Source organism: Suillus discolor (assembly GCF_016758755.1).
Source record: "Suillus discolor strain FC423 chromosome Unknown F5147scaffold_10, whole genome shotgun sequence".
In the NCBI taxonomy this organism is placed as follows: domain Eukaryota; kingdom Fungi; phylum Basidiomycota; class Agaricomycetes; order Boletales; family Suillaceae; genus Suillus; species Suillus discolor.
In genome coordinates this window covers 301,730-321,648 of record NW_024541257.1, presented here as the reverse complement: position 1 = coordinate 321,648, position 19,919 = coordinate 301,730, and the positions used below count along the sequence as shown (strand labels likewise).

The window sequence follows — 19,919 nt, the reverse complement described above, 5'->3', positions numbered from 1 at the left end:
GATGTGGATGATGGGCGCAATTTGTGCAGTAAGTGAAATGGTGGGCCTAGATCAATACCGCGCTATATGCGGATGAGCTCGCATCGTGTCACACTGCAAATATGAATGGGCTCGTGTGACAAGATATTGCCGGAAGCTAATAACACTCTGACCGCTGGGCGCCGGATGCACGGTAGGTGTAGGGACAGTGTGGCCGTGGCCGGCATGAGTCAAGAGCACATCAGTGGAACTACATTTCCTGGGAATTATTGCCATGGCGGCAGAACACCAGCGGGTCATCAACCGTTGAAGGATCACACATACCATGGGGTATACAGGGGCAGTACATCATGCCCATTTTCCATTCCATTCCAATCAAGAACACACTAAGTAATACATGCTTGTATAGTACCAGCCAAGATAAGTGTGAAGAATTGTACATAAAAATTAGTTGGCCGCCTCATCAGCCTTTATTACAACCGGCAAACAAGCAACCTCAGCTTGAGGAGTGGCCGGGAGAGTGGGGAGCACAGGAAGGGTGTCAGTTGAGCTACCGTCAGGTTGAGCGCCCGGCTGGAATGAGGTGTCATCGGGGAGCACCGACGAAGGCTTGGCAAGCGGCTGCATATCGGTGGTGAGAGTCGGCTGAGCGGTTGCCACCAATGAGTGTTGCGCAGCTGGATGCGCAGAAGTGGGAAGCATCTCGGCATTGGGCTGAGTGGTGGCCAAAACAACAAGTTGGCGAAGAACTTTCAGCTCAGCCGCCAGCAGCTGGGCACGTTCTTCCTGTGCTGCCAATCTTTCTTGAAGTTGCCCATCACCGTTGATGACTTGCTGTTGCAAGGTTTCAACGGTCACCCGAAGGCCGGCAACTTCATCACACAGATCCTGCATCTCCTCATTGGAGGGACTGGCGAGTGCTGGGTCAGCCCGAGTCTGGGAGTGTTCCAGCGGCAGCTGCTCCTCCTGGACTTGACTGACAACTGGAGCATGCACTGGAGGATCTGCAGCTGATGTTGGGTTTAGTAAGTAGCTACAGTCAGAAGGCCGACACCTACCAGCTGGCAGCGAGCGATGGCACCGGGATTGAGAGAGGGCTTGCCGTGCTAACACAGACTTGTTTTTCATTTTGGGCACCTCGGACCCTTTGCCGCCACATCTAATCTTCAAGCGGCTACAAAGGGTGCAGACTCTTAACTTGCCGCCGTGATCCTTGTGGTACGCCTGGCGGCAAATGAGGCCCCACATGACGCATTGCCTGCAGCAGGGTGCCCACACTTCTGCTGAAGGAGTGGTGAACTCCTCCTCCATCAAATCGGCACCAGAGGTAATCTGTTGGATGTCAATAACATGTCCAGAATGCAGCAATGCATCAAGACTCACCAGCAAGGAGACATCGGCAGCAGTGACATTCCTCGGCGGTTCCACAACATCTTCCTCATCGGCTTCTTCATCCATGTCTTCCTCTTCATTGATTTCCACATATTGGCGGCAGGTTCTGGTAATGGTCTACACAGTGCGTTAGCTGTGAGTTGAGATGATAAGTGAGTCACTTACTGAGATAGTGGGTGTCACCGGTTCCTCTTCATCTAGCTCGTCATCAGTGCTGACAACTGCCCTAGACTTTTGATGCTGTCACTTCGACATCACCAGGCAGCTGTGGCTTCTGATGCTGGCAGCACGGTGACACTTCCCACGCTCAGTCCCTCGTCCACATTCGTCAGGCTCCTCCACCACAGGGCGCCTCCTGGGCTTAGATGGGCCCTGGTGGGGCGGCAAAGGTGACGGGCTCCCTCGGAAATTCCTGGTGGAGGGGAAAAGAGGGTGAGTTTGGATGTGGACATCGTCACCTCGGATATTGGCCCAAACAGGCGTGCCAGTCAGACCAGTCCTAGATGTGTTTATGTGCTGCTGCAGTTCTGCAGCAGCCGACAAGATCAACAGCAAGAGGACAGTTACACTCCCGCCGTGGGACATCATAACCTGCATCTGCAAACAATTAGGTAATGTTACAACATGTAACAAGTACTTACCAAAACCTTGCCTATTTCCATGGCTATGGTCAAGTGGTGCGGATCCGCAGCATCTAACTGTGAAGCTTGCCCCAGCAGGTGGTCGATCTTGTTGACGACGTCACTGAAGGCCTTGTTGGTGGCGGCAATATTGTGAGCAGAGGACATTTTGGTTTGAGTTCAAGTTGAGGAACGGCGACAAACTTTAACACTATATATATATAACTCCGCTGTGACCACAGTGGCTGTGGATTATGTGATACTCAATTGTTGCACGGCATTTGCCAAATGTGACCACCTTGGACAAGATGTTCCACTATCTCCACATTCACAGCTGCGGTCCAACGGCACACATTGTTGTGGCCGGAAGTTGACTGTTTTGGCCGATCCAAGGTCAATACTGTGGTCTACCATTGCCCAGGTTGCACATCGGCAAAACCCGCCGAATCACAATAGCTTAGATGTTCCATCCCCACACATTATGTAATTCAAATCCCGATCACTTAAATCTATTTAAAGGCCTTGCCCATGACGATTTTGGACTACAATTTCATTATGTCCAATCCTACCATCTCTGCCACTATGTTGGCAGACTCAATGTCCAATGAAATGCATTTGGATATGTCTGACATCGCCAGCATTTTTGAGTACGCTGCCTCCTGTTTATTGGCCATCCAGTGACCTGCACCAAACCGGTTCGGTGCATGGATGACTAATGCTCTCCCATGAGCCTGATACCCTAGAAATCATTATGAACAATCTTCCTTTACTTTATGGTTCAGACTGCAGTTCAGATAGTATTTTCATTTCATTTCTCAGACAGACTCAGATAGGCTGAATATTCTTGTATATTTAATTTTGCGGTAAATTCTGCTTAGTCAGCAATAACAATGACTCAGACTGAATCCCACACATGTCAAGTAACAGTGTAAAATAGTTCTTGCGTAAGTTGGCTTGTGGGAACTTTCTTAACACTCTAAATACACGGCTCGCATCATTTCTATGGTCAATAAAGTAACATCATAACAAGACACCAACAAATAACATAATCAGTCTGTTACTTAATATTTGTCACATGATACTAAGTCATATGACTCTAACAGTCAGGTGACCTATGATCCTAAACCAAATCATGACAAAGCAACCTTTTGAGATGACTAAAGCTTGATGACATAAGTTATAAAGCACATGACTACAGTAAATAGTATTGGTACAATCTGACTAAGCCTATTCCCCTTAGAACGTGGGAAATAGTAGCACAGCCACCATAATTGATCTATATAAGACCCCACTTTTTGCCAATAAAAATATGCATAGAGGGAACTTTTAAGCCCCACAAAATAAATTTGAGTGTGAAGTGTGATCAGTATCAACAACAGTGACAAGAGCTGTTAAGCAAATAACTGAGAGGCCATTGTAAGCAACATCCAGCAATACCTTTAGCTCATCGTCAACAACTGTGAAATATCTTGAGCTCACTGTGCTCAACAGCGAGCAAACTTTTTCTTTGATTTTCTACTGGTGAACCTCTAGTTTCTTTTCTTTCTTTTTCTTTCTTCTTTTCTCTTTCTTTTTCTGCTGTTTCTTTCTGTTTCTGTTCTTTTTTTTCATTTGTCTCTTTTTCTTTTTCAGTTCGTTCACATACTAGTGTTATTGTTCTGAATTTGTTCCAGGATCTTTGTGTTGTCTTTACGTCCATCTAAGCACTGGCTTAGTGGGAAGACTTCAGAAGTTGATAGTGACGCTTGACCTCACTCATCTGAGTAGTGATACTGAGCCAGGGTTTTCTTTGTCTGCTAGACTTTAGTTGTTGAATAGGGGACTTGGTACTGAAATCCAAGGACGTCCGTTCCTGATTCTGTTTAATACTCATCATGAGTTCCTAGTCCTGACCTTTGATTCTACCTGTTTGTGCTGAGGGGGTGATTGTTATAATTTCGCACAACTTTCTGTAGTAAATTTATTATGAGAAGCATTGTTACTGAAGGACGGGTTTCTCTTATCAATCTATTTTTTTATCAGTACCATACTGTTGGGCTGACTTTTCTCTGTTCTCTAATCACTGCCATACCATTGGAGTGAAACATTTTTCTTCTTGTCATCACCATACCGTTGGGCTGACTACATTCTGTTTATTTTATTTTCTATTGCGTCCATACTGTTGGATTGACTGGTATTGCTACTGACCTCACAGAAGTACTTTTTGTCTGAACATAGCTTGGGGAAGTGTAAACAGCCACCCACGAACAACCACGTTATCAGTCATTGGTATTTGTCTGAATCACTGACCATGGAGATATTTGATTTTGTAGGTGTTTATCTATAGATCATCTATCTAAGAAGACACCGGACTGAGCTAGAGACTACATGTCTTACTTTACCACAGTTGAACCACTGGATCATCGGCAAATACCTGAACTAGGAAGGAGAGGTAAGTACTTCGCCTATCACCCACCCACCGAGCTGATAAATGACTCAGTCCTTCACTTTGCCTTGGATGTCTTTTTGTGCAGGAATGTCCATCAGCCCACCGCTGTCGAGGAATCTCTGTTTCTTTGTTGGCGTGCTGTCTATGAAGCAGCTCGGACTCCTCAGCAATTTTGAGGAGGTTTATGACGCCTTTATGACCTTGCCCTCTGTGCCGGCTGGATTTTGGCAGAAGGGTCATCTGGCCCGGACATATTGGACACCCTGGTGGACAGGATTAGCTGACCTGAAGCCCAACCATGACTTTCTCAACACTTACACAAATTGTGTGCAGGTTCAGAACATAATCGGCGAACATTTTACACAATTGGTAAAGTTCTCTCCACTTATATCAAGACTTTAACTGACACTGGCGATAGCCCGAGGGAAAGGTTCTGATCACGCCAGCAACATTCGCTCACCCGATGTCGACACCGGTTGCACAGCAAATGTCTAGCATCCACACCGAGGTGCTGCATGAAGGCCAACTGATTGTCAAGATGCTTGAAGATAAAGTAGTTGAGGCGAAAATAGTTGCCACCACCATGCTTCGCATGGACACTGCATTGGGACAGGATGTAGTCAATGCCATCGCTGCAACTGAGAAACTGACGAAGTATTTGAAATGGGAGGTGGCGCAATGAGCATTAAGTCCAGGGCTGACACTATATAGCAAATAATTGTATGTAGTTATATATATCAACCTGCTGATTGATTGGAGTGAGAAGCAAACATCTGTTACGACACACGGTCATGTGCGACTAGGATGATCTAAACAGCGACAACCACGACAGTGGTACTGAGTGCTGAGAGTCGTCGGCCTTTACAGACAAGCAAAGGTTGCGTACTCGAACGTAGCTCGTGGTGGTTAACGAGGGGTTACGCTGAGATTATAGCAGAGGTTACAGACAGTGAGAGGCATCACTGAAGGTACAAGTTGATGTCGAGCAGGTAGCTTTAGCGGGACAAGGAGTTCAAGGGTAAACCTAGTAAGATTAAAGTAAGGAACATCTACTTTAATCTTCGACCTTATATAAGGCTACTCTTTGTATCTAAGCTCAGCCTAAAGCTGGGTTCTAATCTGCTTATCTACATGAGTCAGAGATAGTGTCCATGAGGCAGGCTTCTATCGTAGATAGGATCCATGAGGCATCCTTCTATCAGTACATGAGGCAACACGAGGCTTGCCTTCTATCTTGATAACATAAATAGGTCTTCTAGACCTATGTCGTCATGTGTCGTCATATGCGGTCCAGACCGCTTATCTAAGCCGGCAGTTGCCACTTATCTTCTATCATCATCTATCGTCATGATTGTCATAGAGCTGGTGAGACTCTGGTATCGTCTATAGCCGTGTGGTGGCAGAGGGCTGTCTGCTGGCAGGGGACTCATGCCATGTTACTGTAACAACATCCGCCAATACACCTTACATACTCCAGCAATACATAACCAACGATCTGACCGTGGTGTTTAAAGGTAAAACATCAGCGCGAACCTCATATAACTACAAGTCATCGACATTACTTCTTTACCGCATGTTTGTGTTTCAGCTTTCGTCTGGTGAAATGCCAGTCTAGCCTCCTCCCAGAGACATTGATAGATTTTTCCCTGCCTCCCTGCGTAAGCCATTGAACCTTGTTTCTTGGCTTCCTTTGCAATGACACCGAGTCTTTTCCACACCTCAGCCTTGTGAATAAAGAAGTTGCAGGTCCAATCCATCTCATGCTGGACAAGCAAAATCTCCTCCGCCCAACGATCCTTGAGAGACTTCGCCCGAAGCCAATGTACCTGGTAAACTGCCACATCGGCGAGATCAGCACGACTGACATTGCACCAGTGTGAATTCCTTACATTCATTTAACCAGTCACTGCTCTCAGAATCTCCTGCTACATCCAATGACCAAAACCAAGGTAGCGTGTTATTTCGCTGTCCCCGTGAGTTTGGATTGGCGACAGCGGTGCTGACCTTAAGGTGCTCTTTGGCAAGCACTTGATATCGCTGGAGCAAAGTATCATCGGTGCCGAGGTTGCAAAGTTGTTTGCAGCATTTCAAATAGATACTGGCTTGTATGCTGACCAACCGATCTACCAAGTGCACTTGGGCCCAAGCTCAGGTAGCCGTCACCTGAGATTTCGCAACCCTTACGGTATTCTGAAACATAACCGCTTTGTCAGCCAAATGCACTCTGATGTTGTGCAGGGCATCATTGGCCTGGCCTTCCTGTAGAATGAGTTCTTGTTTCACCAAATCATCGACACCGATGGCAGTACATGTATCCTCGCCCAAATTGGACAGCAGGGGAATGACTGCCTTCTCTGGCTTGAAGGACCTTGGCTGCTCCTCCGTTCCGGGATCTAATTCTTCTCCGAGCATGATAAGATCTAGTTGCATGCCATCATCCTCATGATCAGTGAGCTCACTGCCAATGCCATCGCCGATGAACATCACTCCAGCTCCCCTCCATCGATCAATATCCCTTTGTAACATGTCTTGCCGGCAGGCAATCTGCAACCGCTGTGTGTCTGTTGGCTGACCTCAGAGTCTTCTAATATCCATTTGCAGTGTTACTTGGGCCTCCTCAATTGTCAAACCCTCTGCAAGCCATGTCACTGCACCTCGCCGCTGGATAGGCTGTGCACGCTGTCCTTGTTCCGCCAATAATTGTATTTCCTGCTGCTTTCTTGTCGGCGCTGTAATTAAATGAGAGAGGATCTGCTGTTCTGACATTTACACTTACCTTTCTGCAGTTGAACCTCATAAATGTCCATAGCTGTTGGATCACGGCGACGCCATTGATGCGCCGACCTCTCTTGCACTTCCCATTCCCGGACTTTCACAGGATCAGCAGTCTCATCTAGCTTTTCGAACACCAATTTGCTATCGGCGGCCCCTCTGACATCCTTATTGTACTTTTTGCAAAGCGACTTGCCTGCATGATGTATTATGAGTTGTTCAAATTGATTGCACAGAGGGCTGACTCGTCCTGATCATCTTCATGAAGTTACAATCATTCATTTGATAGTCCAAGCATTCCTTTTGGTGCAAAGTTCCCATTCCACGGGCCGCCGGCGAGATAATATTTAATGGCGCCCATAGTGTTTCCATTATTTTGCCATCAATCCAAGTGGCACCCTCAATAAAATTTGATGCATATCTTACATAGCAACTGTCTTGATGGCCATGCACGTGCCACAGTCCGATTCTGGGGATAATATCCAGTTCCTCGGGTATCTCCAAGATAGGACTCTCGGCGATGCGGTCCTTCAAACACTTGTGGTACTGACAGTTTACATCATAAAAGGTCAACGCTCAGTGGATTCCATCGGCGTTCATTTTCAATGCCTCGCACAACACATAATCCATGTTCATCTGTCTAGTTCAACTCAGTAAGGTGGTACATTTGCTCAGGTTTGGTCCCACACCTTTCTCCCTTCTGAAAATCGACCATGGCATGAGGAACAAAACACCCATGCCTTGCACAGGTGCAACTGCCAATGCCGGTTGCCTCCAACCTGTGATGAGATGCATTTGCCTGATTGACCGTGCGGTGGTTGTTGCATTCCGATCGTTGAATGGTGTCTTGGGCAATGGCCAAATGCTCCTTATACATTGCATCTCCTACCATGAACCCATGGCCGTCCATGAGAGAAACTTCGTCGCCAGGATTTAATGGATGGAGATGCTCGGCTTTGAAGTTTCCATCCATGACAAGTGATCTTGTGTATAGCCAACTCAGTGTTTGTAAATCTGATCCTTTCTCATTGAAAGTCTTGGTATGTTCTCCGACAGGCAAAGTCACATTAATCCCTGGCTGGGGACACGCCGGACAAAAGAGAGCTAAATCGCCAGGTCTGATGTCCTTTTTCCTCATGGCTGAAGCCATTCCATTTGAGAAGCTTGAGTTTCCTTCATTGTCTGGCCACCCTCATGAGTTCCCGATACCGGTCCTTTATTCCAATGAATGATCTGCCCAGTGAGGGATGAACGCACTCACCGGGACCAAATGTGGAAAGATGGTCATTGTCATCCATCTCAACTTGCTGTACTAATTTATCGCCGACGTTCCGCACTCCAGGTTGTCCAACAAAAAGTCATTTAAGACGTCAAATATGAATGCCGTCTTTGGTTCCAAGAAGGACGCTGGGAATAAGCCCATTTCAAACATTTGTATATCGGCAGCAGCGGCATTGGGGCATGTGCAATACCTAACCATGTAGGTATGCACGCCGGACTTGTCGACTATTGTTGTCATTGTGCTGTTGCCCTTGATGAATGGCACACTGGTTGGGAGGTCATCGGTGTTCTTCAAACATAGGGCGCCACCGTCTTCTTCTGATGAACTCTCCATGTCTGTTGTGTTGGCTCCCTCTTCTCCGGTAGTAAACACACTAGAACCCCCTACATCATCTTCCCATAGACATGGCTTTCTGTCATGGCCAAGCCAGATCACGATCCCACTCTTGAACAAACAACTTTCCTCAAAGAAGGAGCCTGTCCATTGGCTGACCCAATGAAAGGGAAGTCTCTGATGCTGGGTTCTGCGACAACTTGTGCAATAGAGAGGCTCACCGAAGCACCCATGACATTTATAGACACCATCTGTCCCACAGATGATACATGACCGATCTGATGGAACCTCCCTCTGTAGGAGTATGTCAAGATATGCTTTTGTCTTTGGGACCCATTGTTTCATATAGTCGTTTTGACTCTTGAGTTCAGATAAGCAGAGTATGACAGATAAGGGTGAGGGAAGGCTAACCAAGGATTTTGGCAGTCGTAGGTGAATGACCCTGTGATCATCAAGGTTCCCAAGAAAGTCATGTCCACCATGGTGAAGCATGTCATGAGACAGCTGCTTAGAAGCAGACTTGGTAGGGGTTGCTGGAACTGATCGACTGATCATGGGTCTCTCCACCCATTTGCCCACCACCTTCCTGGTCCGATATGATTTCTGCCATTCTACTACTGCATACTTTTGTTTGGGTGTCCACTCTTGAAGTTTGGAACCTTTCATTTGTTCACTGCAATGAGAATCTGCAAGAAGGGTAAGAGGTTTCAATTGGCCAATGGAATGTGATACTTGGATTAATTTGATCATGCTCGGATCATATCTGGCATGAGTACATAATCCTAAGACCTAGAATGTAATATAAGATGATCCGAAGAGAACACAGCAACCATATCCATCAAAAGTACATAATATCAACAGTGATACAAGGAACACCACTTCATCTTGACTGAACACAACAATGATATATATGAAAAGTACCCAATATGAGCTGTAATATATGATGAACCAAGCAGAACAAAGAAACACTGTGGGATCTTGGCCAAGGAACCAAACCTTACTGCCCCATATCAACCAACTACAGTATTTGTGAATCTTGAACTATTCAGAATCACCATTATCCATAACCCAACATGCCAAGAACTCAATCTCCTATTGTGCTCTCACAGCAGAAGAAGGTTCACTTAGACAAGGCAGAGGTCTTGGTCCTCAGGGACCACCTAGAGGACTGGAGGTCAGTAAAAGGTAAAGAGGGTGCTCATCGCCATCTACAAGGAAGCCTCACTCCAAGCTCCTACCAAGGACCGAGCCATATTGAAAGCTCGGAAAAAGGTTCGTGACACCTTAAATATATTGGAGCCATCGGAGCATTGATACAATGTACATTCAAGATTTACAAGCAATGGTTGCAAAACCAATCTCGGCGAAAAAAAGATCCCAAGCCACTCATCAAGTATGGCAGACATTGGACAGCCAGGAAAGTCCTAATCCAGACTCATAAACACCTAATCCGAGAGGAGACAGGGGAAATGGCTGGAAGTGAGGAGATGATCAGCAAGTGGCCAAGGGCGGCGAAGTCAGTAATTGATGGTTTGTTGGTGGAGGAGAGGGAGCAGGCAGCAGCTATGGCGGAGAAATGGAACCATCAAGCGCCGCCGCTGGAAGTTCAAGCCAAGGTCGCCGAGAGCAAGGGCACTGAGATGATTGAGCATTTTGCCACCAAAATGTTCAAGCAAGCTGGAATGAGAGTCTGTGTGTTGTCTGCATGGAACAACAGCGAAGGGAAGCTGATGTTAGGAGGGTGTGTGGTCTACTACTTACCTGGCTGTCAACATTAACTTTGGGGAAGTCATGACTTCAATGAACAGTTTGGGAATGGCGAGAGCTTCATCAAGATCAGAGATTGGGACAGCATTTTTATGTCGGAATGGGGGGAATATGCAGGGGAGCAATTCAGTGAGATACAGGTTATTCATTTTGCAACAAATATATTGATCATGGTGTAGATGTGGAGGATGGGGAGGAGCCACAAATGGTAAAGTCAAAGAAGCAGCAGCCCTGGAAGCTGATCAAACTTGAAGAGGATGCCGATGGCTGGCTGATGCTCCTCGATACAACAGGATGAAATTGTGCTGAGCAACAACACATGATTCGATCATTCCTCATGAAGCTATACAGTACATGCGCTTACATGTCACGTTAAAAATCATTCTCACAAAGCATAGGGATGTGTGGTGAAGAAGACACCTCCAAGTCAGTGGTGCCATGGGGGGATGTAAGCCAGGACCCATCAGCGTTCTTTGACGGCACAAAATGGCCCACCAGCGTGCAATTCAACGAACCCTCCAAGATGGATATATCAGATACAAGTGCTTTGCTGCAATTCTGGTTTGCCCGGTGTAGCACTCGGATCAGCATTGGGCTCGTATCCTGCCTAACTCATAGGTATTCCACATACACATTCCTCGACACTCCATTTACCATCCGAGAGTTCCACATGTTCGTCCGAGTCGTCCGAAGGTCGTCTGTCCATTTCCGAGGCTTGTATACAGTTCCGATCCTCCATACCATGTCCCATCCGTGTCTGTTTGTGTTGCGACAAACGGTCGTGTGCGACTAGGATAGTTCTAACAGCGACAACCACGACAGTGGTACCGAGTGCTGAGAGTCGTCGGCCTTTACAGACAAGCAAAGGTTGCGTACTCGAACGTAGCTCGTGGTGGTTAACGAGGGGTTACGCTGAGATGATAGCAGAGATTTACAGACAGTGAGAGGCGTCACTGAAGGTACGAGTCGATGTCGAGCAGGTAGCTTTAGCGGGACAAGGAGTTCAAGGGAAAACCTAGTAAGATTAAAGTAAGGAACGTCTACTTTAATCTTCGACCTTATATAAGGCTACTCTATCGTATCTAAGCTCAGCCTAAAGCTGGGTTCTAATATGCTTATCTACATGAGTCAGAGATAGCGTCCATGAGGCGGGCTTCTATCGTAGATAGCGTCCATGCGGTACGCTTCCATCAGAGATAGGATCCACGTGGTATCCTTCTATCAGTACATGAGGCAACACGAGGCTTGCCTTCTATCTTGATAACATAAATAGGTCTTCTAGACCTATGTCGTCATGTCATGTCACGTGCGGTCCAGACCGCTTATCTAAGCCGGCAGTTGCCGCTTATCGTCTATCATCATCTATCGTCATCTATCGTCATAGGGCTGGTGAGACCCTGTATCGTCTATAGCCGTGCGGGTGGCAGAGGGCTGTCTGCTGGCGGGGGACTCGTGCCATGTTACTGTAACAGTTTGACTTCGCTGGTGCGTTCTTCACTTGGTTGTCTGTTATTGATTATGTCTAGGGGCACATACATCATCGGCCCGTCGGTTATACATGCCTTGCACCTTATTACATGCATATCTCTGTAGCGGCTCGCCTTGAGTCTTATTACATTTCGGATGTCTTATCTCGCTACTGGTTTCGCCCACACAGTTTCCAGACTTTCATGCTGTAGGATATAATCTGCCTCGCTAGCTACTCACACTTCACTTCACTTTCCCTGCTACAAGTCATAGTTAGTAGAGTCACTTTCAGATAGTCATACTTCGTGCAATCGATCTTTGTTCATTTGGAATGATTGTTTTGGCCTGACCACTGCCATTTCGCTCTTCGCTGTCTCTAAGTTCTCCCGATAGGCTTTGCTTAGTTATACTTCGATACACCCACCGTACTTCTCTTGGAACACTCACTGTTCATCGGAAGCTCTTTGGACGCTTTGCGCAACCTCGGACCTTCGTTTCTTGATGCTGGACCACCTTTGGACCACTTCGGACACATCCTCGGAACATTGAGCACGTTCTTGGTAACTTTCCTTTCTCTCATCCTCGATCTTAACAAGATATCCCTTGCATTATATCAAGGAGTATTTCTATAGGCAGTCTCTTTGGGACGAGCATATCACTCGTGCACTGAGTTCTGAAGGTAACACTTTGTAGAGCCCACACAGAATCAACTCTTTATACCAGCAAGAACAAAATATTCAACCAGCCTTTTCATTTGTGGTGTGGCAAGATTCTGATAGTGAAATATGTGAGGCAGTTGTTTCTCCAGCACCCCATCAGGCCGCCATGAATAGAAACCACACTCAACGGACACAGCCAAAGGGAAAGCACACAGGCAATCCCTTACCATCGTGCTGGGCCATCAAAGAAAGCAGTTCAGAGGATGAGTTATACGGCGATGATGGTCACTCCTCTAGTGAAGGTGATGAACCACTTTTCACTGCCCGGAAAAGGATGTGATGCCACCGCGGCAGGCCACATTCCCGACTAACAAGCCTTGCAAGCTCAAGTCTGACGCCGCTCCACCACGGCGAAGTGCACGGCAGACACTGGCTGCCGTCGGTGATGTGCCAAAACCAGCCATTGCCATGTTCAGCAACACCAAGGAGCCGGCCATACCTCAGAGGAAGTCCATGAAGCAGCCATCTAGATCATCCGGTGCTGTCACAAGAAGAAAGGAGGTCACATATGCGGCCGATGATCAGCCCCGGGGATCAAAACACAGTGCTCCTGAGGCCATTAGAGATATGCCAGCGAAGAGAACCAGGAGCAAGACATTTGCACCGGAGGCATCTTTGGGTAGACACAGCAAGAAGTGATCCTCATATCTCAAATCAGTAGAATACCAGCAATTAAATCAATTTATGACTAGTGCAACACTGGTCCCATACATATACAACACTTTGAGTGGCAAACCTATGTACAAGTGATGGTGATATATATAATTTGTAACTAGTCACCACCGCCAGACTTTCCCTCTGCTTTCTGCACCTGTTGTGACAGAGAGTGCACCAATGGAACAATTCTGGCCTGCACCGCCACCATGTGATGCAGCTGGATCAAATCTTTGAATATCCAAGTCAACTTATTTCTGCTCTCACAAAACGCCAATAATATGACACAGTTGCTGTCAAGGACCTCATCAGGTTTGGGATGCTGGACATCATCGCCGGGGTTGATGATGCTGCCCAGCATCAACTGCGCAAGTTTATTGACTGTCATAAATCAGTTGGATTCTAAAGGGAGCATGAAGCGGTGCTTACATTCATCACCTTGGAGGTGTTCAACGATATTCCTCGCTGTCCTCTCAGCATCGCTGATCACGCGCTGAAGGGAAGGCCGATGGTCTGATGTATCAGAGGAACTGCTTGGTGTGCTTCTCTGCAGGAACACAAATTCCACATTTGGAAGTGCCTTCGGCGTATATGCCACGTCCAACTGAGCTGGAGTGGGTGGCGCAGATGCTGGGATGGCTGCCTTCACTGGGACAGCTGGGTTAACTGCCGTCACCGGGACAGCCGCTTTCACTGGGATTGGTTGCCAATCTCCTCCTTTTGCTGGAGGAACTTGACAATTGAACTGGAATGCTATAAATGTAGGTAAATATCAGCTGACCAAAGATTTTTTCAAGAAGGGACATATGCCTATTGGAAATATCATATCCAACATGAACTGGCGGAGCTGGCATAGATGTCGGCGACAGATTCCAGCCAAAGTCAAATGCTGGCTTCGGGGTCGGTGGCAAAGGCATTTTTTCAGTCGGGATGACGGGTGGTGTGACTGACCATTGAGGTGTCACATCCAAATCCATTCCAAAGTTGAATGGTTTGCCAGTCAGTGTGGATCATCTCTGGTGACAGAGGTGTTCCATCTGAAGTCCAAGAATGATGGAGTGGCTGGTTGAGGGGTTGGTGACACCTCGATGACGGCGGAAAACCCGAAGTCAAATACCGGTTGAAAGACTGGTGGTGTTGGTTGCCGATGTTCGAACCTGAAGTTCAGTCTGTACAGCAGTGCAGGAGGGACAGCCAACATATCAGCATTTGGAGCCACTGGAGGAGGTGTGGACTGACACATCGGTGCTGGAATCAAACCCAAAGTTAAACACAGGTTGGAGCACTGGCAGTGCCGCAGGTGGAGCTGCAAACCTGAAGTCCAGCTGGTACAGCGGAGCAGACAGTGTGGCTGCCATGCCACCATATGAAGTCACCGGCGGAGCTTCAAACCCAAAATCCATCATTGACAGGCAATCATTACATACACTTTCATAATGACGAAGTATCACACTTACTAGTCGGGTTGTTGCCAGCATTGGATGACGGTGCTTGAGACTCTGACTCATTGTCCATCGGTATATCAAAATGGACACGGTGGTCGTTTGAGTGCGTCATTTTAATCAATGGTACAAATCAGTGTGAGATGGAAGTGAGATGGTGACCTCTGGAAGCTTAAATATCATCAATGTGTGGTGTGGCCCATGGCTGAGTTTGAATATGTGCCACAAAACAATGCATGTTTGCTGTGAGAAACCACACAAGTGCCACATACAAGTGCTTCTAAAGCCTCATGGCACCGGGTCCCGAGCCGATCTATTTGGACTTCAAATTTTAATTGTTTCCATTACACATATATTGTCAAAATTAATATTGTGGTCCTTTGCTTTTTTTCCGCCCACATATTATGCCATCCACAGAGGTTTCAAACAAAGCTCTTAATGATGCTGCCACTCGAGTGCAACAAATCGTGGCTCAAGCTGTAGAGTGGAAAAATGGTCCCACCAGCCATCTCACTATGGCCATGGACATCGCAAATTTTTTGGTGAGCTTGCCAATATGAACAAAGGAAAAAATTTGCATTGAATCCTGATCAGTTGCCAGTGTTCGAACAACATGGGTGATCAGCGAGCATGATTCCACCGCTTTTGTTATCAGCGGCAATGGAATTGCAAGATCATTTGGACCCTGTGACTCGCCAATCATTTCTAAGTGCGCCCGTATGGCGTAACATTGTAGCGAATGATTCACGAATTCGGAAACATCCTTTGTATCGGAAGGCTCTCACATTCATCAGCTCCTCAAACCCATCTGCAATATCACACCCGCTGGTGCAACTGGCCCAGCAGGTCATTGCAGATGCACTGGTGGAATCCCCGGTGGGGTCCAAACCCAAACCTAGGCCACAGTGATTGCCCAGGAATACATTGACAGTGGTTGATAGTTCTGACAGTGATGCGATTGAAATTATTGACCATGTAGTCGCCACTAATGTCATTGGGCCGGACATTCGCAAAGGGAAGGGTAAGCAGACTGCGCCGCCCAAGAATGTCGACGGCGACACGCCGGTGGAGGTTTTGAAAGCAGAAACCACCATGGTTAGACAAAGGCCCATGCCGAAGAGAAAGCAAACACAGGCAACCAGTGGCTGTGACTCCAAGTCTGGTGTGATGGATCGAAAAGGGAAGGGGAAAGAGGTCCCACCTCCGGTGGATAGTGTGGACAGCGATGGTAGTATACTGTTGCAGAGGAAAAGATCTAGAGACTCCAGTCAGAATGAGCAGCTGATGAAGAGCATGTCATCAGCCACCCGCCCGCCGCTGTCCACCCACACCGATGATCAATGCAAGCCCTGGTTTGAAGAACCTCTTCCTCTGCCGGTAGGGACCATTTAAGTTTCTACTGATGTCTCCCTTATGAACTTTATGTAGGCCACTGCTGCCGGGAAACTCAACATGAGCAAGTGGCACAAAGTAGCCACCGGCGTACTACATCGAAAGAGTATGATGAAGACCCCTCGCCGGAAGCGGCTGGCGATGTTGCCAAAGAGTCGGCTGTTGGGACGGTAGGTATTCAAGTCCTAGATGTTTACCTCACTTCTCATGAGATGTAGAACACCATTAATATCAATGTGGCAACCATCGACAATGCTGCCCCGAAGAGGCTGTCTTTACCACCTGTGACCTCTGTCTCTGCATATTTGCCATCATCACTTGAATCATCCCTGACAGTGAGCCACCCTGCAAAACTGCCACCACGGCACGTGCAACCGCCACCATCACACACAGAGCTTATGGATATTGATGTGCAGGCTGATACAGTGGTGAAGGACTTGCAGGCAATGACACTAGATGCTGCAAAGGACTTGGTATTAGTCTTGAAGAGTCATGAAGATATGTACAATACCATCCATAACCTTCACAATCAGGTCGTCGAACTCTGCGCTCGGAATGCTGCTGCCGCTGATTCCCTTGAGGCGTTGAATGTCCGTGTGGCTGCTCAGGATGCCAAGATGTGCAGTATGGAGACACTTCATGCCGATGTTGCCATGCTGCAAGACCAAATTTGCACTTTGCAAGCAGAATCCCGGACACATGAGAACCAACTCCGTGCAGCTGATGTTAAGTTGGCATCACAGGGAAGTACCACCGCCGTCCTGCAAGATGCCTATGAGGCCCTTCGACAATTTTTGATCCCCACTCCATCCATACCTCCCCATTACAATAACACCGTGTTCTTTCCTGCTTCCCACCAGCACCAGGTTTCCTATAATCAGAGCCTCAGTGTAGGCCAAGCACAGGCCATGGAAAGATTGTACTTCAACTTCACCCCAGGACCGTCCATGGCCACCGGCCCATTGGTCTCCACACTCTCAGCGAGTACTAGCATTCTGGGTGTCATCCTTGCACCCCCAGGGCCATCCACAGTTGCCGGCCCATCTGGGATGCATGCTCCCTCAGGCCCTTCTGGTAGTCATGTCATAGGGAGTTCTCAAAGCACTGGCAACCTCGGTGAATTGGTCTCTGCATTTCACCACAATTAGATAGCTTCTTGTCCATATATTGTTTCTATTTGTAATGCCTTTGAGTTGTTGGCGCCATCATGTTTCATAAATGCAGTGCTGAATTTAACGCTGTCATTCTTACCCAAATATCTCTGGTGTCTGCCGGCAACCACATGTCATTACATTTGGGACATGCTTTGCACCGGCAAGGCTTGGGCATGTGTCCTTCATTACCGGTTGCCCTGCATGTCTTTCTTACGTCCCATTATGAATGTTCTGATAAGCCCTCAACATAAAAAGTCAGCAAATATTCAGTTTCCATCCCTCAACCAATGAATCCCATTCCTGCTGATTGGGCATTGGCCACAACTCATCTTGCCAGCGAGTATGTCTCTCGACAGTTCTGTTCTATTGTTGGAGTGATGCCCAAAGTCCTCCCTCCACCCAAGCTCGATGTAGTTTTGCTTATGGCTTGCTCAAATCTTGCATGGCACCTCGCCGATGCATATCTTAATCCAGGTTTGACCTCGCCACCCGTCTGCCAATAGTTCTGACTCAGGTCGGCATTAGTGACAATTAACTTTGATATGGTCCGGTATTCAGATGTGTTGCATATGCAAGAAACAGGCATCAATCCCTGGCGCGAACAATCCCTCCTGGAGCGATTCCTGCTGGTTGGTCAACTTATGCTTGAGTGGCCTACTGTTGTCCTGGACAAATTTGGCCTTATTGTTCTATGGTATCTACCTGAAGCGATTAATGAAACCATACAGGTAGGTGCTCACCACCTGCCGATGATGTTTATTGACTTCTGTAGAATGATATGATGGCGGCAACCAAGATGATGTCCAATCATCTGTGTAAGAGTATCAGCCGAACTGCCGCCAAGAAGGAGAAATGGCGCACCCATGAGAGCAATTTTCAAACCAGTGAACACGGCCTCACTCCGGGTTGTATTAATCTATCTCCAGGATGGTTTCTGCAAGGTCATCCGGTACGTTGGTATTTTACACCTGGAAGTACTCGCTGATGTCACTAGGCTCCAAAGTTTCATCCTGAAATATTGGCAACCCTTAAACAGGACGGGTCAACTATATGTCAGGTGATCCGGTGGCCAGGCGGTCTTGGCTGCTGCTGCATTGAGAGTCATGCATGGCAGCTTATACTGGTCGTCTTTGACAACTCAGCTCGGCCTCAGTCTATGGGCAGACAATAATCAATTCAAGGACATGGGAAATTGCCTCAGACAATGGGCGTCTTCATTTACAGTTCTTGCCGTTATGTGCAATCATTGTTCACCCCTGCACAGAGACTCTCAATCCCTCGCTCAATGGTTTGATATCATAACCAGTATTGGCAATTATGGACCGGTGCAAATGAAATTGCCCAATATTGGCATTGAAATTACCTACAATTCAGGTGTGATGGTAGGTACTTCAGGCAGAATTGTTAGGCATGGTGTCGACAGGGTGAACAGGCGATAGAGTTAGCTGAGTGTGGTACATGAGGGATGATGTTCATAAATTTGTTAATGTACCCCGAGGTGACTATTCCAAGTACAAGTCAATAATCGCCAATGCATTCTGTTGCAGTTAGGGGCATAGCTGATATGGTACATAGGGATGACATTCATAAATTTAGAGCACTTTTTGTTGGTAGTGAACACCTGTCATGTGTCTGATAGATTGGCTCATGGCGCCGTGGTGCTGCGTGCCATGATTTGTTAGTTTCAGGCCTACCCGCTCCCTAACATACCGGGCCTGGGCCCACCACTGTACAGGACGCCGGCCCTAGGCCTGCAGTTGCTTCCACATACATGGGGTGAGCCCATGCTACACATCAATGGAATCTGGGCCCATCCAACAATCCAGTTGTACATGGGCTGGGCCAGGTTGCATCAACCTCGGTGGTGTTGTGGGCCTAACCGGTTAGTATCCATACAACCTGTGGGCCCATCCTGACAATTTAAGATAGGGCCCGCCCGAAAGCCAACATTCGTGGCCTAAGCCCACCTGTATTGCAATAGCTCCCTGCCCAGCCCAACCCTCCATCCCGCATTGCATGAATGGGCCCATTCCAGCACATGGCACCATTGAATAAACAACCGCCGTGTGAGGCCTCCGATGCCCGGTGTGAATGTGATGCAATCGCCGCTTATGGTAATCCTATTCCATCGCCGCCCATTAATCCGAGATGGTGTCCACCCATGGCATATCACGATCGCAAAGTGCCAACCTACCGGCGACATCTGTGCATGCATTCACCGGCTGTGACAGACAATCATGTCGGCTGGTGGCCATTCACTTTTTAATTCTCCGGCGTGTTTCACTGCCCATAATATCACCGGCAGTAGTATTCCAGTGACACCCGAAACCTGTGGGCCCACTTGAAACTGTTGAGCAAAACCTTTTCTGCTATATCTTGGGCCCGCCTGTAAGCACAATGTATTTCAATCCAGAGACCCATGGGCCCACCCCAACCTGGCGACGAATATGACCCATGGGCCCCATCCTAGCCATCAGGTACACAACAACAAAGAACCCACTCCATGACACTGACTTAC

The 19,919-nt window shown here is 47.5% G+C and overlaps 9 protein-coding genes across 9 annotated transcripts; 5 read left to right on the top strand and 4 right to left on the bottom strand.

The window, feature by feature from the left end:
* Positions 1-426: 426 nt before the first annotated feature.
* On the bottom strand, positions 427-2,159 carry F5147DRAFT_650035 (uncharacterized protein; the record flags this gene model as incomplete). Its single annotated transcript, XM_041433406.1, has 6 exons — positions 427-989; positions 1,038-1,311; positions 1,363-1,488; positions 1,537-1,602; positions 1,630-1,968; positions 2,013-2,159. The coding sequence occupies 6 exons, from the start codon at positions 2,157-2,159 to the stop codon at positions 427-429; spliced, it is 1,515 nt and encodes a 504-aa protein (XP_041296340.1).
* A 2,199-nt stretch (positions 2,160-4,358) lies between these two features.
* On the top strand, positions 4,359-5,101 carry F5147DRAFT_650034 (uncharacterized protein; the record flags this gene model as incomplete). Its single annotated transcript, XM_041433405.1, has 3 exons — positions 4,359-4,422; positions 4,505-4,788; positions 4,838-5,101. The coding sequence occupies 3 exons, from the start codon at positions 4,359-4,361 to the stop codon at positions 5,099-5,101; spliced, it is 612 nt and encodes a 203-aa protein (XP_041296339.1).
* Positions 5,102-6,008: 907 nt separating this feature from the next.
* F5147DRAFT_561561 (uncharacterized protein) lies at positions 6,009-6,254 on the bottom strand (the record flags this gene model as incomplete). The annotated part of the gene is made up of 1 exon (XM_041430596.1): positions 6,009-6,254. A coding segment is annotated over one exon (246 nt), but the record flags the coding sequence as incomplete, so codon positions are not given.
* A 1,577-nt stretch (positions 6,255-7,831) lies between these two features.
* F5147DRAFT_743969 (uncharacterized protein) lies at positions 7,832-8,806 on the bottom strand (the record flags this gene model as incomplete). Its single annotated transcript, XM_041439641.1, has 2 exons — positions 7,832-8,354; positions 8,505-8,806. 2 exons carry the CDS (start codon positions 8,804-8,806, stop codon positions 7,832-7,834), a joined length of 825 nt encoding a protein of 274 aa, XP_041296337.1.
* A 1,073-nt stretch (positions 8,807-9,879) lies between these two features.
* F5147DRAFT_770221 (uncharacterized protein) lies at positions 9,880-10,871 on the top strand (the record flags this gene model as incomplete). Its single annotated transcript, XM_041441131.1, has 5 exons — positions 9,880-9,984; positions 10,022-10,078; positions 10,138-10,547; positions 10,596-10,702; positions 10,753-10,871. 5 exons carry the CDS (start codon positions 9,880-9,882, stop codon positions 10,869-10,871), a joined length of 798 nt encoding a protein of 265 aa, XP_041296336.1.
* A 2,091-nt stretch (positions 10,872-12,962) lies between these two features.
* Positions 12,963-13,398, top strand: F5147DRAFT_770220 (uncharacterized protein; the record flags this gene model as incomplete). The annotated part of the gene is made up of 2 exons (XM_041441130.1): positions 12,963-13,001; positions 13,054-13,398. 2 exons carry the CDS (start codon positions 12,963-12,965, stop codon positions 13,396-13,398), a joined length of 384 nt encoding a protein of 127 aa, XP_041296335.1.
* A 133-nt stretch (positions 13,399-13,531) lies between these two features.
* On the bottom strand, positions 13,532-14,970 carry F5147DRAFT_650030 (uncharacterized protein; the record flags this gene model as incomplete). The annotated part of the gene is made up of 7 exons (XM_041433404.1): positions 13,532-13,794; positions 13,843-14,166; positions 14,195-14,306; positions 14,365-14,475; positions 14,498-14,582; positions 14,653-14,797; positions 14,871-14,970. The coding sequence occupies 7 exons, from the start codon at positions 14,968-14,970 to the stop codon at positions 13,532-13,534; spliced, it is 1,140 nt and encodes a 379-aa protein (XP_041296334.1).
* A 545-nt stretch (positions 14,971-15,515) lies between these two features.
* On the top strand, positions 15,516-17,395 carry F5147DRAFT_770217 (uncharacterized protein; the record flags this gene model as incomplete). Its single annotated transcript, XM_041441129.1, has 4 exons — positions 15,516-15,760; positions 15,806-16,083; positions 16,284-16,417; positions 16,466-17,395. The coding sequence occupies 4 exons, from the start codon at positions 15,516-15,518 to the stop codon at positions 17,393-17,395; spliced, it is 1,587 nt and encodes a 528-aa protein (XP_041296333.1).
* A 293-nt stretch (positions 17,396-17,688) lies between these two features.
* Positions 17,689-19,382, top strand: F5147DRAFT_650028 (uncharacterized protein; the record flags this gene model as incomplete). The annotated part of the gene is made up of 8 exons (XM_041433403.1): positions 17,689-17,875; positions 17,960-18,129; positions 18,174-18,350; positions 18,475-18,775; positions 18,949-18,968; positions 19,041-19,078; positions 19,137-19,283; positions 19,331-19,382. 8 exons carry the CDS (start codon positions 17,689-17,691, stop codon positions 19,380-19,382), a joined length of 1,092 nt encoding a protein of 363 aa, XP_041296332.1.
* Positions 19,383-19,919: the final 537 nt, after the last annotated feature.